The 21,212-nt window shown below is 42.9% G+C and overlaps 1 protein-coding gene across 1 annotated transcript; it reads right to left on the bottom strand.

Annotated features, from left to right (window-relative positions):
* Nucleotides 1-11,782: 11,782 nt before the first annotated feature.
* Nucleotides 11,783-15,833, bottom strand: LOC133903530 (uncharacterized). The gene is made up of 5 exons (XM_062344944.1): nt 15,197-15,833; nt 13,167-13,466; nt 12,725-12,943; nt 12,504-12,632; nt 11,783-12,347 (listed from the first exon to the last, which is right to left on the bottom strand). Exons 1-5 carry the CDS (start codon nt 15,443-15,445, stop codon nt 12,111-12,113), a joined length of 1,134 nt encoding a protein of 377 aa, XP_062200928.1. The 5' UTR covers nt 15,446-15,833; the 3' UTR covers nt 11,783-12,110.
* Between the last annotated feature and the right edge of the window lie 5,379 nt (nt 15,834-21,212).

Below are 21,212 nucleotides of genomic sequence, written 5' to 3'. Positions count from 1 at the left end.
TTAATGTCATTCGTGGCAAGTCATCACAATTGTTGGTCCTGATCACTACCGAGAGCTTGGGGGCTGTCTTACGGTCCGTCGTATGATTGGTGGCATATCGATCTGTAATGGTTGGTTCCGATTGCTACCATGAGTAGTTTAAGGGCCGTCTGAGCGGAATAATCTCACGCACTAAATTAGATTGATAATCACAGGATTACATATAGGCAAAGCCTTCTTTATCCTAACCACCGGTTTATAGAAACAAGGCCCAGGAGAATAAGAAGGAGATCCAATCAAGGATACAATCTAAATATAGTCTAACATCCCTGCAGTCGAAATGGTAAAAGGAAAAACATTGAGACTGAAGTGAAATTCTGTAAACACGGAGACCGGCAACCCCTTGAGACTGGGGCCGCCTTACAGTCCGGTCGTGTGGTTGGTGGCATATCGATCTGTAATGGTTGGTTCTGATTGCTACCGTGAGTAGTTTAGGGGCCATCTATCAGGCACCATCCCATGCTACCATGAGTAGTTTAGGGGCCATCTATCAGCACCATCCCATCCTACCTGCTGGATGAAAATGGAAGGAATCATCGAAAAAAACCCTCTAATTATTTTTACTTTCACATTTTCTCGGCTGGATGAAAATGAAAATAGGAAAGTCGGAAGCGAAAATGATCGGGCCATAAATCGGTTAGTCAAAAATGAACCAATTCGAATGAAAATATGTCAGTATCGGTTGGTTTGGATACCGGTAATACAAAATGGGGACACTGAACCACATAAGCTAACACCATAGCTTCAATCGATCTACTATATCATGAGTTGATAATCACACAAACACTAAATTACTCACAATTTATTGAACAGGTCATCCAATATAATTTTTTGAACAATACGATCTCATGTCATATAATTTTTTGATTGAAACAACATATTTTATCAATCTTGACAAAGAATTAAAAAACTGCTAAGCAAAAGGAATGGAAAAAGAAAGGAAATACCGAAAGGCCGGCTAATCCCGTGAACTCCATGGACACTGGGCCACATCCACGCGCGATGTTGGCAACGAAAAGAAAGAAGCTAACATGGGTCCATAACTTCGTCGGCCACTCAATGAGCGTGAACCATGCATAAGCTACATAAATACTCCTTTCGGTCATAAATAAGTGTCGTTTTAAACATTGATACGGTCACCAATATAACACTTTGACCACTAATTACTAGTATGTAATTTATATAAAGCATAGCAAAGTTGTAATGTTTGTAATTTATATAAAGCATAGCAAAGTTGTAATGTTCTAAAACTACTATTCGAGCCAAATCTAGTAATACTATTTTCAAAAATTCAATAGAAATATTTAAAGAGATATTGATGGTCAAAGTTTAGTTGTGTTGACTGCATACAACACAAAATGACATTTATTTGTGATTGAAGGGAGTGGATGGGAGGATGGACAGGCGCATGCAGTGGCGGAGCTTCATTGGGGCTAAACTGGGCCATGGCCCCTCCTTTTTCTACAAAGTTCTTAACGTAGCATTTAATTTTATCATTTGCACACTAAGAAAAATAGCATGTTTTCTATAGCTTGCTCCCCCCCCCCCCCCCCGTGTTGCTTTTCAAGCTCCACCACTAGACGCATGGCGTGGCTTTGGGCTAGATTGGCCATTAGGCCATGGTCTGAATCTCAACCTGGAAGAAAAGGCGGGAAAGAAACAAGAAATTATGTGAGATATCCTGCATAATCCCGAGAAATACGAAAACAACTGGGAAATTGCGACCACCATTTTTGCTCCCATTCCTGCATCAGCCATCTGTTTCCCATCCTGTTTCCATTTTTTGTCCCTAAAATACGAAAACTGACGGGAAAAAGTGGAAAACAACAACAGGATAGAACGGGATTTCTCCATACTACTTTCAACCCTACTGCTGCCCCAAACGCCCCTTCAACCCTACTGCTGCCCCCAACGCCCCGACGCTTGTCCGTCGAGTCCTCGATCAAGCCAAACGTCTCATTCCTCAACTTTCTTTCAAAAATGCAGGTAGTAGGGTAGAGCTCAGACACCAATTATGATGAGGGCGCCGACGTCGATGCCTTGATTTGGCCCTCTCTTTCATGGTACCAACAAACCAACACTAAACTCCTTCTCTGAATTTTGCTCAAACAGCAGCAATAGTACTTAGTAGATTGAACTGGAACCAATCTATCTCGGCAAGATCAAATATAACGGCACGATGATACCAGAACCTGTGCAAGCTATGAGATCAATCTCACACAAACAACAAAAGTAACCCGTAGAAGATGGATCAGCAGCTCGGTTTACAAGGTTGAAGTAGATGTAAACCAAAATTAGGATTTCAGCACCCGTGGTCCAAGAAAGAACATGATCAGGGAATGAGGAACCAGCAAGATTCCGCTGTGCGCTCAGAAATTGATGACCTGATCACACACCAATGCAATTCACACAAGATTGGCAACCTTCAGTAAAACATCAGCGATGGGAGCACCATCGTTCTGCTCGTAGGAGGAACGTCCTCGCCGAAACACGCCAAACAAATCTGATCCTCATACAAGGGACGACACCCCAGATATATACATGCAGGCCTTGACTTTGACTTGGACTCGAACACCATGACCTGACTTGACCAAAAACAAGACTCGAACACCATGACCTGACTCAACCAAAAACATGATTCAACCATAACTCATACCATGAATAAAATAATATGGCTACCTTGATAATACTCCTATTATGACTTCTCTAATTAAACTAGCTAGCTGATCTGTTGACTCTAAACTCAAACTTGCAAAATAATAAAGTCGGTAGCTCCAATCGCATAGCACCAACCTGAATAAACTTTGTTGGCCTCTTTGCTAGGTTCTCCTCATTGTTCTTGCACTGAAAATTAATTCCTCAAAAAATAGTTTTGCTCAGTGTAACATCAGAAGCAGCCAGGGTTTCACCTTCCCTCACCTTGGCATCCTCCACAGCAAAAGAAAATGCACCGAGTTGTATAAGAAATTTATTTGATGCATTGTATTCCTTTTCACCGAATAAAGTAAAAATAATATGAAGAGTCATGGGCTCATCATCCTCCCTCCCTTGAAACAAAGCTGTCCTCAGCTTTGTGGTAATATCAAGCGCTTTCTTGTTTGCAGCAAGAAAGACCTATGCCTTGATGGATGTTTCTGCCATTGGTTTGAGCACATGGTGCACACCCCTGTGAACAAAAGAATAAGTATTGGAAGAGCCCTCATGAGTAGCATTGAGATCATACTGCCACGGCCTCCCCAATAACAAGTGACAAACATTCATCGGCACCACATCGCAGTCCACCTTATCATAATAATCACCAATGGACAATGCAACCCGTAACTTGTGAGTAATTTTCAGTGTACCACTTTGATTCATCCATTGCATATAATGCGGCGTAGGTAGCCTCCGCGTAGACAAGGATAATGCATGCACCAAATATGAACTAACAATGTTGGTGAAGCTTCCACCATCAATAATTAATTTGCACACCTTGTCTTGTACTTTGCACTCCGATTGGAACACATTACGGCGTTGTCCCCTCACCGCAACAAGTGCACCATCGCGCTGAATTTCACAGGCTAACAAAGATAAACTTGCCTTAGGAACATCAACATCATTATTATCATTATCTGTCGCATACAAATCAAGGTAGTTATCACAAGTATGACCATCATAAACAGACCTTTTTTCAGATTCTTCAGAAAGACTATCAGAAACATAGCCTTCTTTTGTCATCAAAACCTTCTTTTCATTAGGACAATCCCTCATAAAATGCCCTCTTCCTCCACAAGTATAACACAACTTTTCGGAATGAGAAGAAGATGCAACAGAAGATTCAACGTTGGATTATGCTTTACTCACTGAACCAGCGATAGATTTAGAAACCATCTTTGACAGAGTGCTCGGTTTGAAGGAAACCGACTTAGTAGCAGCACCCCTATCATTGTCTTGCTGAAAAGAACGAGACCAACCAGCAGCACGACGAGCTTTTAGTTGTTGCTCCACCCTCTAAGCGACATGAACCTAACTTTGCATATCAGAATAATGTGCAGTTTCAACACGTTCTTGCACATCCCAATTCAAACCATTAATAAATCGAGACATAGTGGCATTCTCATCCTCTTGCACACGTGTACGGATCATCAAAAGTTCCATCTCCTTGTAATAAGCATCCACATTAAGATCACCTTGCTCAAGGCGCTGCAAATGAGTATACAAGGTTCTAGTAAAATGTTCAGGCACAAAGAGACGATGCATAATATCCTTCATATAGTTCCAAGTGTATGGACGACCTCCGGTACGACACAAAGAATTCCACCAAGTCAAAGCATACCTGGTGAACTCAATAGACGCAGCGCGTACCTTCTTCTCCTCTGAATAATTATGGCTATCAAAAAATTGATCACAGCGCATCTCCCACTCCAGATAGTCCTCTGGCTCACCCGATCCTGAAAAAAAAGGCATAGAAATTTTTAACTTACCAAGCCATTCATCTAGCGAAACATGAATAGCACGGCTAATTGTATTGCTATCACAGTTAACACGACAAATATCAGCCGCAAGTCTCTCCATATGAGCATCATGTTGATGAAGAGGATGTCGTGGTCGGCGATGATAATCAGCACCATCAGATTGTAGCTCTGGACTCTCATCACCTCCGTCATATGCATGGTGGTCAAAAGAACGACGACACTGTTCAACATGTGCATCACGTCGTGGAGGGTGTAGATGATCAGCAAGCTCTGCAATAATCTTCTTCAGATCAGCAAAACCACGGTCCATGCGATTCTCTAAATACTGACAAGTAGCGGTCAGTCCATCCCTGACTTCTGCGGACAAGTTAGGGTCATAAACAGGACGTGCAATTGAGGTAAACCATCAACAACACCATGAGTTGAAGCGTCAGCATCAATAGCTTTAGAATTCCTGGAATTCACCATCTTACAAATTCTGAATAAATAGAGGAATAAGAAAAATTCAGAAGTACCATGAGCAACCCGGGCTCTGATACCACTTGATGAGGTCACCAACGCCTTGATTTGGCCCTCTGTTTCACGGTACCGACAAACTAATACTAAACTCCTTCTCTGAATTTTACTCTAATAGTAGCAATAGTACTTAGTAGATTGAACTGGAACCAATCTATCTCGGCAAAATCAAATATAACGGCATGATGGTACCAGAACTTGTGCAAGCTTTGAGATCAATCTTACACAAACAACAAAAGTAACTTGTACAAGATGGATCAATGGTTCGATTTACAAGGTTGAAGTAGATGCAAACCAAAATTAGGATTTCTCCACCCGTGGTCTAGGAAAGAACACGATCAGAGAATGAGGAACCAACAAAATTCCACTGTGCACCTAGGAATTGAGAACCTAATCACACACCAATGCAATTCACTCAAGATTGGCAACCTTCAGTAAAACATCAGCGACGGGAGCACCATCGTTCTGCTCATAGGAGGAACGTCCTTGCTGAAACACGCAAAACAAATCTGATCCTCATACAAGGGACGCCGCCCCAGATATAGGCACGCAAGCCTTGACTTCGACTTGGACTCGAACACCATGACCTGACTCGACCAAAAACAGGACCCAAACACCATGACCTGACTCGACCAAAAATAGGACTCAACCATAACTCATACCATGAATAAAATAATGCGGCTACCTTGCTAATACTCCTATTATGACTTCTCTAATTAAACTAGCCAGCTGATCTGTTGACTTTAAACTCAAACTTGCAAAATAATTAAGTCGGTAGCTCCAATCGCATAGCACCAACCTAAATAAACTTTATTGGCCTCTTTGCTTGGCTCTCCTCATTGTTCTTGCATTGAAAATTAATTCCTCGAAAAACATTTTTGCTCGGCGTAACATCAGAAGCAGCCAGGGTTTCACCATCCCTCACCTTGGCATCCTCTACAGCAAAAGAAAATGCACCGAGTTGTATAAGAAATTTATTTGATGCATTGTATTCCTTTTAACCGAATAAAGTAGAACTAATATGAGGAGTCATGGGCTCATCAAATTAACTTCTCTTTCCGAATAAAGTAGAACTAATATGAGGAGTCATGGGCTCATCAAATTAACTTCTCTTTCTAGCTAAAATCAGTACGGCCAAAATCGTCGCCCCTATCCAGATATAATAGTTACCCACGCATTGCTGCAGCACATCAGAATGCCTAAAGTAAAATAGAAAGGTAACGATATAAACGTAGACAAATGAGTTCTAAAGCAATAAGTTGAACTTAAATAGACCAAAACAGCACACTTTGCATACCTAAGTATCTTTATGAACTCAACCCAACCATTGTGCTATCTGCTGCTGAAGCTATTCACGTTACTAAGAGCTTCGTCTGACGTGTATGGTTGATAAGAGATTGTTAATCTGACATCTATTCATAGATCATCGAAGAACACTGAAGCGCCTTATGATTAACTAGCCCGAGATTTGCAGGCCATGGAGATCATAAATTCACCCAATGATTGAAGACATATACTTGGAAGCTAATCATCCTAGATACGAAAGTTATACCTTATTTGAGAAGTGTTCCCATATGGAGTCAAATGATCTGAGTATGATACGTACGGAAGAGTCCGAGTAGGATACGCCTTGCGTTCCCTTGACTATATAAGGTGGGAAGAGGGGTACGTCAAGAGGAAGTTAATAGAATCCAAGTCCAAATCCAAAGCAAAACCAACAAGTCTTAGCAACTCGCACCTTCAGATCTCCAAAGTTGGAAACCCGTCGTCATGTCTAGTTGGATAGAAGACCAACACCCATTGAAGATGCATGGCCGGAACAATCCACTACCCGACTAGATCTTCAACAGTAGGAACACAGAAATCCATCTAGTTCTTAGGGTTAGATCCATCGACAAACATCATTGTGCTTTGGGATCCTGAGAATAATCAAGACAAGACATGGCATATAGCTATTATCCAACTCGGAGGACTGAACCTTTATAACTCTATGTCTCTTTGAGATACTCTTCGATGACTACGTGCAAGTATCCCTATTTTCATTTGCATATTACTAATAATCGTGTACAAATCCTTGATAGGGAGCGCATGGGAGATATGAGGGTAACAGCGGTATAGAGGGAGACTGTATTGTCATGTTAGAATTGAGAGGTAGTAGCTTGGGCAGGGAAGGGTAGCAACTATGGCATGGACTAGAGAAGATGGCAAATTAGAGTTTGTGCTAAGGGAAGGTGATATAACCATTTGAAGTTTGTTGATGCAAAAGGTTTTGAAATGTGTTCAACCACAGGGTAGCTGCCACTTGATCAGCTTCTGCAGAGAGGCTCCCAGCAAATTGTGAGTGAGAAAAATGGCTGCCTGCACTACGCCCACTGTCACACCCATAATTTCCCAAGAGCAGAAGAACAAAAAAATGATTCAATAATTAAATATAAAATATAAAATTAAATAAATATCTCTCTTCCTCTAATCACATCCCCTTTGTCTTCGCCGCTCACTTTTTGCTCGTGACGCTCCCTCACGCCGCTCGCCGCTCCCTCGTGCCCCGCGTTGTGGGCCGTAGAGCCATCATCACCAGCGTGCATGTCGTTGCCTCCCTCCTCTCCCAGTCCACCTATAAATGGCTAAGCCCGCTCCTTGGCATGCTACACATCGAGCACCACTCCTCCTCAAAATCCCCCTGCTCGCACCACCACCAAGCTCCACTCCGACCAAGTTCACCGAAGACACTGCCGCCAGTGAGCTCAACCACCTTCTCCCTCCTTTCTTTCTCTCACCCGACGCCACTCGAGAACCCTTAGGTGCATACCTAAGCTACCACCATAGAGCTTTGCCTCCACCTGCCGATCTGCAACTAGCTACAACTGCTCCATTTCGGACGGGTGCCAGAGCCCTCCGCCACCTGTACTGCCAGTCCTCACCGCCATTTCTCCCCTCTCCCTCCATTCTTCCTATCTCGTGAACCATCTCTCTCCCCAATCGGATTTGAGCAAAACCAACATCGGCCAGCACCCTTGTCCCCTCCGTCTGACCAGTGGGACCCCGTGCCACCTCCCTCTCTGTGTGTAATCACCAACAGGTGGGCCCCACATAAGATCGAGATGAGCCAAGCCATATAAACTCGAGCCGAACCCAAGTTGAGTCAAGCCGCCAGTGAACCTGAGCCGAGCCAAATCCAGGAATATTCTTCCATTTTTCTTTTTCTCGAATTAACCACTAGCAAAAATTTTGAAGTTTGTTTATCCTACTGCCTAACTCCGTTTTCAACGATTCTTTCATTAATATTCATCTAAATTCGAGTTCTATCCAACCATGTATATTTCATAATTTTTGTAATTTAGTTTGTTTTACTATAATTTATTTATTTAGTTTATGCCTTGCTCTAAATCTAGAAGTAGCTCCTTAACTAGTTTAAGATGTAGATAAATTTAGATAGCCATGTTTTAGGATATAGGGGAAATCTTAGTGCCAAGTTTATATTAGTTTAATTTGTGTAGATAATGATTAAATAGCAAGTAAATTAGAATAATTAATAATTTTTAATTAGGTAAATTGCCAGATAATTATGAATTAGGGAATATGACACACATGCACTTCTAGACTTATAACTAAGCTCTAGTGCACTTAAATAGTGTCTTTGAACACTTAACCTTCATACCTCATATTCGCATAGCAATAGTTAGTAGTAGAACTATCCCTCTAGTTTATCTAGGTCCATTTGCTTACTATTAGTTCCTTGCCTAGAATTGCTCGATTGTTAGATTAAGCACTTATTGTTGTTCATTTGCGTATGTTAGAGGAAGGAACGTCAACTAACATCTACTATATTGATTGCTTATCTAAATTCTGTTGAAATCCTAGAAGGTCCCTAACATCAACTAGATTGATTGCTTTGATGATTGCTCGCTTACTAGTATGATTAGGATTGTTCTGGTCAAATGAAAGAATCATAATATTAACTTGTTAATCATGCCTTTTTGAAAAGTGTGAAATGTTAAGTGCTTGATGTGTGTGGGATAAGAAAGGTGTTAATGGAAAACCCCAATGATTTATTTCACGAGGGTGAGTAAGGTACCCCATGGTGGTGGGATGGCCTTGAGCAAGTTTGCCTTTGTGGTGTTCTTGCTGGGAGACACTTGCCTTGACCAATTCATTATGACATCCTACTTAGTGTTGAACTGTACAACCACATATCCTGTATGTGGCAGGACTTAACCTAACCCCTTTGACTTAGCTTGGTACCCACTCGTAGGCTAGTAGTGGTTATGGGAGCCTGGATAAGAGTCAAGCAATCTATGTGGAGTCCCGTGATCCGGCTGGTAATGCTCTGTGAAGCCCTGGGGATTGCTAAGTGGTCTTCCCCTTCAATCTAGGAACCGAGTATCTATGGGTCCCGTGGGTCGATATCGTGGCGATGTAAGGAGGGTGTTGTGCCTTGTTATGATAGTTTCACCAGTTGCTAAAGTTGGAATATGTACATATATTATGGGTAAAATGTACAACCTCTGCAGAGTATAAACCTATCTAGATAGTTGTATCCACAGTCAAGGATATGCTATAGTTCAGTCACAATGATTTGCACAAAGTGTGAGTACTTGTCGTGTGTGTGGGCTATGTGCCTGTGTTTTGTAAGAGTAGGATTTGAGTTTGCAGGTGTGTCCACCAACTATTAAAACTTGGAAACTTGTGGGATGGATGTATCTCTCCCGAGGCCAACAACCCTACTATCTCAACTGAATTGTGCTTTCCTCAAAATGGTTTACAGATAGTCTCTACAAAATAAACCCTTGAATCAAAATTGGCTTTTCGCCAAAACCTAAAAGACTTTATAGCCTTGTTCTACCCTTATGTATCTAAATACCCCCCCCCCCCTGAGGTAGGACTTGCTGAGTGTACTCACTCTTGCTTATTTGGATTTAGATGAAGACTCGGATATCAACAACATCGAGGGTGGAGCTGAGGAGTAAAAGAGTTAGATTTTGTCCGCACTCAAGCTTCCTGAAGAGCTTGGGCTGCATTATTGTATCTGCTGACCATCTTAATCTTATAGAGATACTAGGAGAGCTCGTGGGCAATATGACACAGCAAGGATCTGTTTAATTATGCCCACAGGCCTTTGGTATATTGAACTCCATATTGTAACATAAGTATTGTACTTAATCGATGTATGCATATGATGTTCGATTATGTTAAAAATGTATGTACCAGCTACTGATCAGGGACTTGTATGAGATGCATAGATAGATCAAAAAGTAATGTCCAGCACATACCTTCACCTGTGTATCGTTGTTTGGCTTGCCAAAATTTTGTTGGAACTACCATGAGATCTAAATGATGACTAAATTTTGATAAGACTTCTACATGATACAAATCAAACACCCCCTAGCACCACAAAGGGAGAGGGCAAAGTGGGTAGGGCGCATGAGCCATCACTACATCAAAGCACCTCATCAGTGTCGGTTCTAAAACCTCATCAGTGCCGGTTCCAAAATCGGCACTCCATAAGTGGCACTGATAGTTGGAGACTATCAGTGTCGGTTTTGGAACCGGCACTAATAAGGTTTTCCAGAAATAAAAAAAAGAAAAAAGACCAGGCAAACGAGCCGGCTCAATGCGTTGAGCCGAGTCCGCTGCAGGCCCCACATGACGGAGCTCATCATCGCTGAGGACACCACCGCCGCGAATCCTTGCTCCGTCCTGCACAAATAAAACGCGAGGCACGAAGGCTGCCACCACAAAAACCGTGTGGCAGCGCGTAGCTCGGCCAGCGCTGAAGCCCTTGTTGTCGTTGGTGTTGCCTCCCCCGTCCGCGCTGCCGTTCGCCGCCCCTGCGTCGGATCCCACTGGGTGCTCCATCTCCAGTTGCTGCACCGGCTCCTCCCGCTGCGCCATGCCATCCGCCAGCTCGCACGGCCCACGCCTGGTCGAATCTCCCGGCCGAATCTGCTAGTGGCCGCCGCCGTCTCTTACGGGCCTCGCCGGATCTGCGTCGCCTCTTTGCGTACGGATCCTCAACCGCCCCGCCGTGCACCGACCACCCCTAGATCCAAGTCGCGCCACTAGGGGAGCGAATCCGGCCGCCGCACCCATCCCTATTCCCCGAGCTGCAGCCCCATCAGAGACTCCCCTGCACCAAGCTCCTCTGCTCCTTGTCGCCGCTCGGCCCTACTCCGCCCGTGAATCTCGACCTCCGTCGCCCATGGGTCTCGGCCGCCATCACCGGCCGCCTCATTGGGTCCTCCATCATTGGTGACCTCTGCTCCGACTCCTATGGACCTGCACCATGGGGCCTAGCCGCCGGCTGCCCCATGCCCTTTGTCATGGAGCACAACCAGTAAGTGTGTGGAGAGAGCGTGAGAGAGAGGAGAGATAAGTGTGTGAGAGAGACAGAGAGATTTTGAGATAGAGCTGTGAGCCTGAGAGAGACGGAGATAAAGCCGGATGCAACCTAAACGAATTTAACAAAAATTTCAGGTCTAACTCTCCTTCAGTACCGGTTCATAACAGAACCTAGCACTAGTAATACTTATCAGTGTTGGTTTTTATCCGAATGAACAGATTTCTGCAGATTATATTACGAACCAGCACTGATACACTATCAGTGTCGATTTTGACCTAACCGGTATTGATAGGACGCTAGTTTTAATTGGTTATATAAGTAGTACAGAGACTCAGGGCTGAACAAGAAGTCGTTCTCTTTCCTTCTTCTCCCAGCTATAAAGTTTAGAGCTGTTTCCCCGATCAAATATTGGCATGGAGCTGAGAATCACAGCTTCTTTTAAGTACTGTTTGACTGGTCAACGTTGCACCATTATTCTCCAAGTCCATGACTTACAATTTTGCAGCAGCTCCAGCTCCCCAACTACTAAAAGTTAGTAAGAGGCCACTTCTCGTTGGTCCGACTCTTACATCTGGCTTCAAAGAGCCTTATTTCAACTGTAAAGAGCCGAGTTACAAGCAACATACTACTGTAATTCTTCACAAGCTATACAAGCAAACTGGCATGTCATTGTACTGTGACTAGAAGAAAATCAGCATCACAGTCCGTCACTGCTCAGTGGGAGTCCTTGTCCACCGTCCTATCAGTTATGCAACCTCTCATTATTCGCTAGGCGAGGATGCCATTGGAGACGGCGGCGACGGCGACAACAGGGAGTTGGAAGTGGACATCGGCTCATGGACGACGGTGTTGGTGGAGACAGATATCGGGTTGCCGTCTAGCTGCAGCATCACCGCCCCGAGGATCTCCGTCAGCAGCTTCTTGAACTCTGCTTCGTCCACGGCCTTCCCGTCGTCGGCTTTCGCCATCTTGAATGCTTCATTCACCACAGCATCAACCTATGTTGTGTTTGGAAATCGTTAAACTTTAGTTAGAATCCTGAACATTTCAGATTTTCAGTTCTGGTGCTACCGATGGGTTAAACTGCCGCATTTCCTTGTTGGTTCTGCACTACTGATTAAGTATTATAGTGGGTTATAGAGGAACACTTTTACCTGATCAACAGCTCCATAAGGTGGTAAACATGCCGAGTCGGCCATCCTATCAAGCGCAACCCGAATATATTCTTTTGATGTCTTATCCTTGTGTTCTTTGGGCACATCTCTCCAAACAAAGTCCAATAGCTAGAACAAGTTCAGTGATGTATGTTGTTGATCAGTATCATGCAACCGACGACTCATCATGAAACTGAAATACTGAAGTGTAGTCCTCATACCTTGTCCACTTCAAACTTGTTTGACAGTAGCCTCCTGATGCCACTCCCGTCAAAGGTTTTCTCAGTATGTGCGACAATCACAGGGTGCTGTTGCAGTCGTCGAGTGATGATGCCCAGAAACCTCTTGAATTCTTGGAAGAAGACCTCTTGCGAAACAGGTTGCTCGAGCAGATCAGAGCGCATTTCTTGCAATGCGGGCTCTATAATATTTTCCATAACCTGTCACAAATACACAATCATAGTTTGTAACTGATATTATGTCGTCTCTCTGTTTTCCCAATGAGCATGGAGTAATAGTATAACAATTATGCACAGTTACTAATTCACTAAAAGGGTTTTTATTCTGAAAGTAAATATTCAGCACATATTAAATTACCGAAGATTCAATTCAGTAAAAAGGATTTTTATTCGGAATGTAAATATTCAGTTTTTATTAGATTACCCAAGAGTCAGAAGCCGGTGGCATGCCGTGGTCAACCGTCAGCTGTCGAAGAGCTGCCAACAAGCACTGGCGCAGCGAGGCATTATTTCCCGACTCCAATTGCGAAAATATGGCGACCGCTTCTGGCTCGTACCTTGGACTCTCAACAAATTCATTCAGATCCTCCCCATTTATCCTCAGGATCACAATAGGGTCCCTCTTCAGCCCAGCTGCCATTCCCAGAAGTATGTCAGACAGCACCCGCTGGAAGTCCGACTTACTCACCGACTCTTTCTTCCCGTGGGTGAACTCGCTAAGAACCTGCAGTACACATTGCAAAATGTATAAAAGAACAGTAGGTACGTCCCATCATCATGTGTCGTATCGCCACATCGAACATGCAATTCTTGTTTTCATGGCTCACTACAAGGCACTTAAGTATTAAAACCTTGTCAATACAACAGAATGTTTGCTTTTAGGTACCATGAGAAAATAGCAGTCAAGGCGTGGCAAAGCTATGGCTGTAACCTAGCTTGTTGGATCCCCGGGCATTGGCTAGGATAAGGGAAGCAAATTCTATAATGTCAGGTCTCGCATGTAGACCTGTGCCTGCGCTCGACATGTGTCCTCCACCGCGCAAGCAGGCACACGTGCAGACCGTTGGATCGAGAATGCATGGTACGGATGGAGGTCTTAAGGGGTCTTTCTTTGATAGGTTTTATAGAATTTGCTTTCTAGGATAAGAGTTACCTGTTTAGGAAGAAAAATACAAGTTTATTTTGCACCGGTTCGAAAATGGAAGGAAAACTCAGGAGCAATCCTAATCTAGATTCAGAATCACATACTATCTTGTAAGCTGTACTCTTTTTGTATTAGCATTAGTCAGCAGTTGCTGCCTGTGCATGTGGATCGTTCCAGAGGGATCAACCGGGTCCAATAATCAAAACAAAACAATAGTAGCTGCAATGCACCACAGACAGAAAATTCTGCATATGAGGTGATGTCATGTATACACTTAGAAGTTCCTAAGCAAATTGAATGGAAAAGGGTACTATGTTGGAAATACAGGAGTTGTCACTTTCACAAAGACTTGGTTGGTTTTGTCAATCTAGCCGGAGTGCGACATCTCACTCGAAAGAGACATGTTCCTATATTCAGGCTCTAATGGCGTGTTAAAGCTTGCTTGTACTGAATTTGTTATTGGTTAGAGAAACATCGATGACCATCCCTGTGCCTCTATTTAATTTACCGCTTTCCAGTTAAAACAGATTGTGAGGTCCCGGTACCAAAACAAAAAAAAAAAGGTGTCCTTGCGGGTATCAATATGATCTCCAAAACAGAACATTTTACCAGTAATTTCCTATTTTATAATTAAAAACATGGGAGAAATATATTATTATGAAACTATTTTTTATCTCAATATATTTAAAAACCTTTATCACTTTTTATATGTTCTATCTCAATATAAAGGATATTGATGGCCTCTTTGGCTTTTTGTGACTGGGGAGAGTATTCAGACAGGATGGAATATTGCCATCATATTGGTAAAATCGAACATTTTAAATTCAGTCAATCCAGCAACCCATTTTTTTTGGAGCCACATAAGTTGTTAAGCACACTCTCTGCATCTATCAAAATATTGTCTCTGATAGGCGTGGCTTATCTTTTGCTTGATACCTCATAAGTTACATATTTACCCGACGCGCGTTATATTTTTTATCAGGAGTTAGGAAATTTTTGCGACTATTGTCAATTTGTCATATATGATTTTGAAAAATAAATAGAAGGGAATAATCATAGAATAATCTCGTCTCACACTATGTATTTTGAAGTACTCAAATCAAATGTGTCCTTTCGGATAATTAAACACTTCAGATAATTTTACACCTGAAAAGTATGAGTCAAATAAAAACAGCTCAAATCTTGAATATGGTAATTATAGAACGCACTTAAACTAAGCGCGATTATCACACATGACAGCTATCATCAATTTGAAGCTCACACAGTCATCGGGAAAAAAAGAAATATATAAAAACTGTACTAACTCATACCTCAGAGTAGATGTGGTCAGCCTGCGGCGACGACCCCCTCGCCGGCAGCCCGATGGCCGCTCCGATGTCGGCGACGGCCGGCTGCAGCTCCCTGACCGACAGCCGCCCGTCGCCGTCCGTATCGAGCTGCCGGAACCTGGTCTCTACGAACTTGGCGAACGCCTCCTTTTCCTCCACCAGCGCCCGGATCTCCGAGCCGTCCACCACCTGCACCACGCCGCTGCTGCTCCTCACCTGCTGCTGCTCCATCTCTTCGCCCTTTTATAGAGAGATAGGAAAAGGAAACGTTGCAAGTTGCAGCGGCAATGGCGATGTCCGTGGGTTCCTCGTGACACGGGAGATCGAGATGGGTACGCTACGCACCGATCGGTCGGTCGCTGGCAAAGTGGCGAAAAGGGATCACAAGCTCACGAGCTGGGAGCCTGAAGCTAGCAAGTTATAGAGCTTTCTGCGCCTTTTTTTTCTGGTGCGTGACGATGCGTGATTGGTTCTTGTGGGGATGGATGTATAGATCAGCTTGCTGGTAGGTTGTTGGTGCAATAGGTTGTTGGTGCAATTTATAGATCGCTAGCTTCTGGTTGCGTGTGGCAGAGAAGTGAGAGAGATGAGAGAGAGAAAAAGAAAGGAAGGAAGAAAGGGCGCAACTGGCAGCTGCTGCCTGCTACTGGTAGTGTGCAACTGGGGGAGGAGCTGCATGGGACGCGTGGAGAGGACGCGCGGCGATTCGAGACGCATGCAGCAGCTGCTCTCTCTCTCTGCTTATTTTTTTTTGGTTTTACACGTGTATCGTGGACAGACTTTGGTCCCGTAGGCGTGCAGTATGGACACGTCCCAGATGCTGAGGGTCCGTTTGTTTGAGTTAAAGATTGTGAAAAACAGTTTATAGATTGTGGATTGTAAGAAATTAGATTGTAAAATTTAGATTGTAAAAATTGAATTGTGGATTGTTACAATCTGGTGAAAAAAGGATTGCTGGATTGTTACAATCTGTGTGTTAGATTATAACAATTCAGCTTTTTTAATCAGCTGTGTGTTTCAGTTTTTGAATTATGATCACAATTCAACTTTTACGATCTAACTATTTATTTCAACTTTTAAATTCTAATTACAATCTAGCTTTTATAATTAAAACAAACAGGATCTAAGAATCGAATAGCAGAAGTACTACTTTGATCCATAGAACATGCACGTGCATGCATACACCTACGACCTTGAGATACGGAACATTATATTTTTATTGTACGCTAGTGCAAAATCCACAGGATTACTTGTACCGTTTCTATAAGCAACTATCGCGTTGTAGTTATATTGTATTTGTTGAAATGGTATTTGACAATATTTCTAGGATAAGAATAGTCTTATAAAATGCTCTGAAAAACACGTACACAAAAGTAGTTTTAGAAGAAGAATAGTTGTGGTAATGCCGTGCAATTTTGACCACCCCAAGAGTAGATGTCTTCTCGAATTCGTCATCTTTAGCGAGGTGGCATGGAGCTAAGATGACACGGGAATTCAAAAGGGTCACGGCTACATGTGTGTGCATGCACAGCATGCACCGGGTACTATCTTTTGACTTCGATAAGATAAACAAATGTGACAGAAGAAGGATCACAGGAGCAGAAAGTACACATGTACAGTGTCTATCTACAGATTATCCAAGTCGAGAAAAAACGATTAGCCACACCGTTTTGGTGTGCTATTTACATCTTGCATAAACAGAGAGTACAAGTTCCTACAAATGAATGGTGTCACTGGTGTTGAGAGAGGCGAAATGCCACGCCAACTAGGTCTCAAATTTGCTTTTCTTTACTTTTCACCAAAAAATGTTTTTTTTGGACCCAAAAAGTGATTTCCCTCTCCAGTTAATAAATGAAGGATAATGAGATTACCTCTCACTTTCATTTCTTTCTTTCACGTTTTCTCATTGTACAAAACCTGGCATATGGGACGGAATAATTTTTTTATTTAGTTCTAGCCACCTCCTTATTACTTAATAATTGCCCCGACTACTGAATATTTTTCCTCTTATCCCCTTATGTTGCATCTTCGAACTCAGGTTTAAAAGCCTCTAAAACGTTTCACCTCTCCTTTTGGACTTATGCTGGACACTAGTTTGTAAATTTGATGTCTTCTTTCATAAGTATGGAATGCAGGGGCTTCACATGAGTACATTAATTCTCACAAATTCGGAAAACTATTCTTGCTTCAACTAGCACTACTATAAATTGGGTCAAAAGTAAAGTGATTGTTAGGGTCAAAATCATGACACAGTGAATAATGCTAACACAGAGAACTGCACAATAGTGGACTAATATACAGTGGTATATTGATTGTTCATATCATCACATTAGTTAGGTAGGGACATTTATAACTATACATCAATCATCTAAATCATCATTACATTGGTATCTCTATTCTTCGGATGTTCTTAGAATATTTTAGAGGTATTACAGCCACTATACTATTACAACTGTTATATGATCTAGGACATGACACGTGTCTACAGTTGCGCGTGTAGGTCAACCCTTTGTCACAGTGGTTGATCACCTTAGGGCTTCCCTTCGGCTGGTGGCGACCATCTTCAGGCTTCCCTTCGGGTCTTTCACTCCGTCATAGGTGGCCTTTTGCTCCTAGTCTGTGCCTTTGGCAGAGATATTTTGCCCACCAGATCTTCGCCCCTTGCCAAGTATCCCTTCGGGCCCCTAGAAGCCTTCGGCGCACCCTCCAAGATGTCAAGTGTTTGTATTTGGCGTTCACCCTGCTTTCGGTTCTATCTCTGCAAAGAGAACTTCCAAAATTACTTCTTTATTATGTTAGTACTTGTCCATCCTTGTCTAGGATCCTCCAATGCTAGCCGAAGTCGAGCAGAGGTTACACAACAAGTACGGTACCATTCCCCATCAGTGACCCCTCATGGTTGAGGTCCGACTTTAGGGGGTTGAAATCGAGAATCTTTAGAAGGCGAGATGCCTTTGCCTGGTCCCCCTGGCCTACCGAAGTCACATACGAACGACGTTGAAAAAGGTAATTATGTCTTAAGTAAATGATTTATCATGGTTAAAGTTATTGTAATTTAATCCTAAGCCCTAATTAACCAATTAAGCATCTCTAATTGACTTTAAATCCTGAAATGTTACTGTGTTTACGGTGACGTTTGGGATTTTGGACACGTGTCAAGGTGTTATTAGCTCTCCATGCGCGTAGCCCAATTTTCTCACACGCATTCTTCGGTTTTCTCACGCACACATCGCCCGGTTTTCTTGACCGTGCAGGCTAGGAGCAGTATATATATAAGATTTAGCCCACACCCACCCCCTAATGGTAACTCAGCCATATTTCTTGTTTTCACTTTCCTTGCGCTCTTCCTTGCCTTCGTTGAGCTCTGCATGACCTCCTTGGCCCTTGCCTGACTTCTCCCTTCGCGTCAACTTCTTGCCCTCCAAGGTAAAGATGAAGGCCAGCTTGCAGTCTTCAGTGCTATATTTCTGGACCTCTAATTTGTTGGAAATAAGACACATTTAGGTTTAATTTAATTCATAAATAATTCATAAGCAGAAACTGATAAACTGATATGATCATATCATTAGAGCATAATCTAGACATGTATATAAAAGCACAACATACGACTAGATTTACTATACTCAAAATTAGGAATCACAAGAAATAAAGTACGAGTAACATGGTTTTTACGTACTGATTCTGTGTTTTGAAAGTTGTTGAAGATGTAGGTTACACTGTGTTGACGGTATGATCAATCCTGCTGATGCGCTGAGTTTATTGACAATGACAGCGGGCAACGCCCAAGCGACTAGGAAGATGAGCCATGATGAAGAATTTGAGCAGTCACACGGAGCGCTTCCCAAAAACCTTATCCGTCCTCTCCCGGTGCAAGATCTCAAGAGCGAGGGTATCAGAGACCTACTCTCCCGTTTGTCGTTGCACGTCGACGCTAGGATGGTATTGACTACAGTGGCAGAACAACCGAAAGAGAAAAAGACAAAACCCTAACTCTTATATAGACTCACGTAATGAGAGCGTTTCCAATTTAGGGCTACTCTCAATTAATAGTCTATGTTGTACGTGTTTCTAATAAGGTGCGGGTCCTTGCATATATATAGGGAGAAAATCCACACCTCTACCTCCATTAACAATATGGTACTAATAGAGGGTGGGCCTCAACATAGGTCACTTCTCCACAATATGGGCCTTTGAGATTTATTAGGAATTATTACATGGGCCGGCCCTAATAATTCTAACAATCCCCACCAGATCTCGAAGTTTCATAGGGAATTGCTAGTTTCCCACTTTTGTTTGATATACCAGTGTTTCAGTGGAGACTGTTAAGTTGAACATCCACCTACAACATCAAGGTACACTCATTCACAACTTAAATAATGGACTATGCCTTGAATTGCAAGTTTTGTGCAAACAAGTTTCACTTAAAATCATAATTGATATTTGGCTGCCAATAGCACATAATTCATACTCTATGGTCTCTTCATGAGTTTACTAGAGATCACCTAAACTTCATAGACTGCAACCAACAGTCAAACTCATATAGGTGTGTTATTTCAATAATGCTATGTAGGTTAGCATATTCGCTACTTAAAGCCAATAGAACACATTAAAGCAATAGCTAACATGTCTTACAGATCTCTGAGAGTATTGCATCCTTACTCGAGTGGGTCAAACAATAAAGGTACTCTCCTTCAGTTAGACCAATAGCTTGTTCTTACTGGGTCCTAATTCACGGGATCTCCGATCACATAGGTTGGGTTACCACTATGGTATAACTCACATGGGTCTCATACTCATCTCCTTCGATACATTATCTATCACACTCTGTGATAGTCCCTTTGTAAAAGGATCTGCCAGGTTCTTAGCTATTTGGGTATAATCTAAGGTTATCACTCCGGAGTTTCTCAATTTCTTGATAGACTCCAATCGTCTCTTTACGTGTCTTGAGGACTTATCATTATCCTTAGAAATGTTTACTTTGATAATAACTATGTGATTATCACATTTCATAAGAATAGCCGGTACCGGTTTCTTAATCACAGGTATGTCCATCAACAACTCACGCAACCATTTTGCCTCAACAGTGTCTAATGCAGTGAGTTCTACTTCCATAGTTGACCTCGTCATGATGGTCTGTTTGCAAGACCTCCATGAAACAGCGGCATCGGCTAGAGTGAATACATATCCACTTGTGATGTAAATATCATCAGCATCGGATATCTAATTTGAATCACTATAGCCCTCCAGTAATAATGGGTACCCAAAATAGTGAAGACCATAACTCATGGGCCACCTCTCCATAATATGGGCCTTTGAGATTTATTAGAAATTATTACATGGGCCGGCCCCAACAATTCTAACATAATTCACTGAATCTACCAGCATTCAAATGGTGGAGAAGGGTTGGCTTCGGCAAGCCAGTGACTCACGGGTGCCCTCTCCCTGAGAAAGTGAGGCCCCAACCTGACAACAGCAAAGTAGTTGTCTTCATCGGGTTCTTTACGGCTGGCCTTCGCTACCCCTAGTCGAAGTTCATGGGTTGTGTTCTTGACCGATACCATCTAGAGATTCAACAACTCATGTCAAACGCCATCATCCGATTAGCAGAGAGGGTCGAAGCAATGGAGGCGGCCGTGGAGGCCTTGATCGGGCCTTATACTAGGTTCAAGCACTAAGAGCTAAGGGAGAAGGTGAAGGCCCCACAGCTGAATTGTGCGATGGACCTCCATGGCATTCGGTATGGGTCGCACCAGCCACCTCAGAAAGTTGCACGCCGGATGAAGGCAATCAACATCGAAGTCTATGCTACTGCTACCTTTGCCTCCCGATCCTTGACGCTAGGGTTTCACATGCCTCAACCTTGAAAAGATAGAGGGTGGCCACCATGCCCAAAGGTTAGGATGGAAGTCCTACCATGTTGGCTTGAGCCACTGGTGCAGATCAGCAAGAGGCTCCTCCCCCCTCTAATCTGGAGGCTTGGTGAAGCTTCTGGTTATGA

Source organism: Phragmites australis, chromosome 21 (genome assembly GCF_958298935.1).
Source record: "Phragmites australis chromosome 21, lpPhrAust1.1, whole genome shotgun sequence".
NCBI lineage: Eukaryota > Viridiplantae > Streptophyta > Magnoliopsida > Poales > Poaceae > Phragmites > Phragmites australis.
Note: the sequence above shows the minus strand (reverse complement) of the source record. Positions and strands in the feature narration are given on the sequence as shown.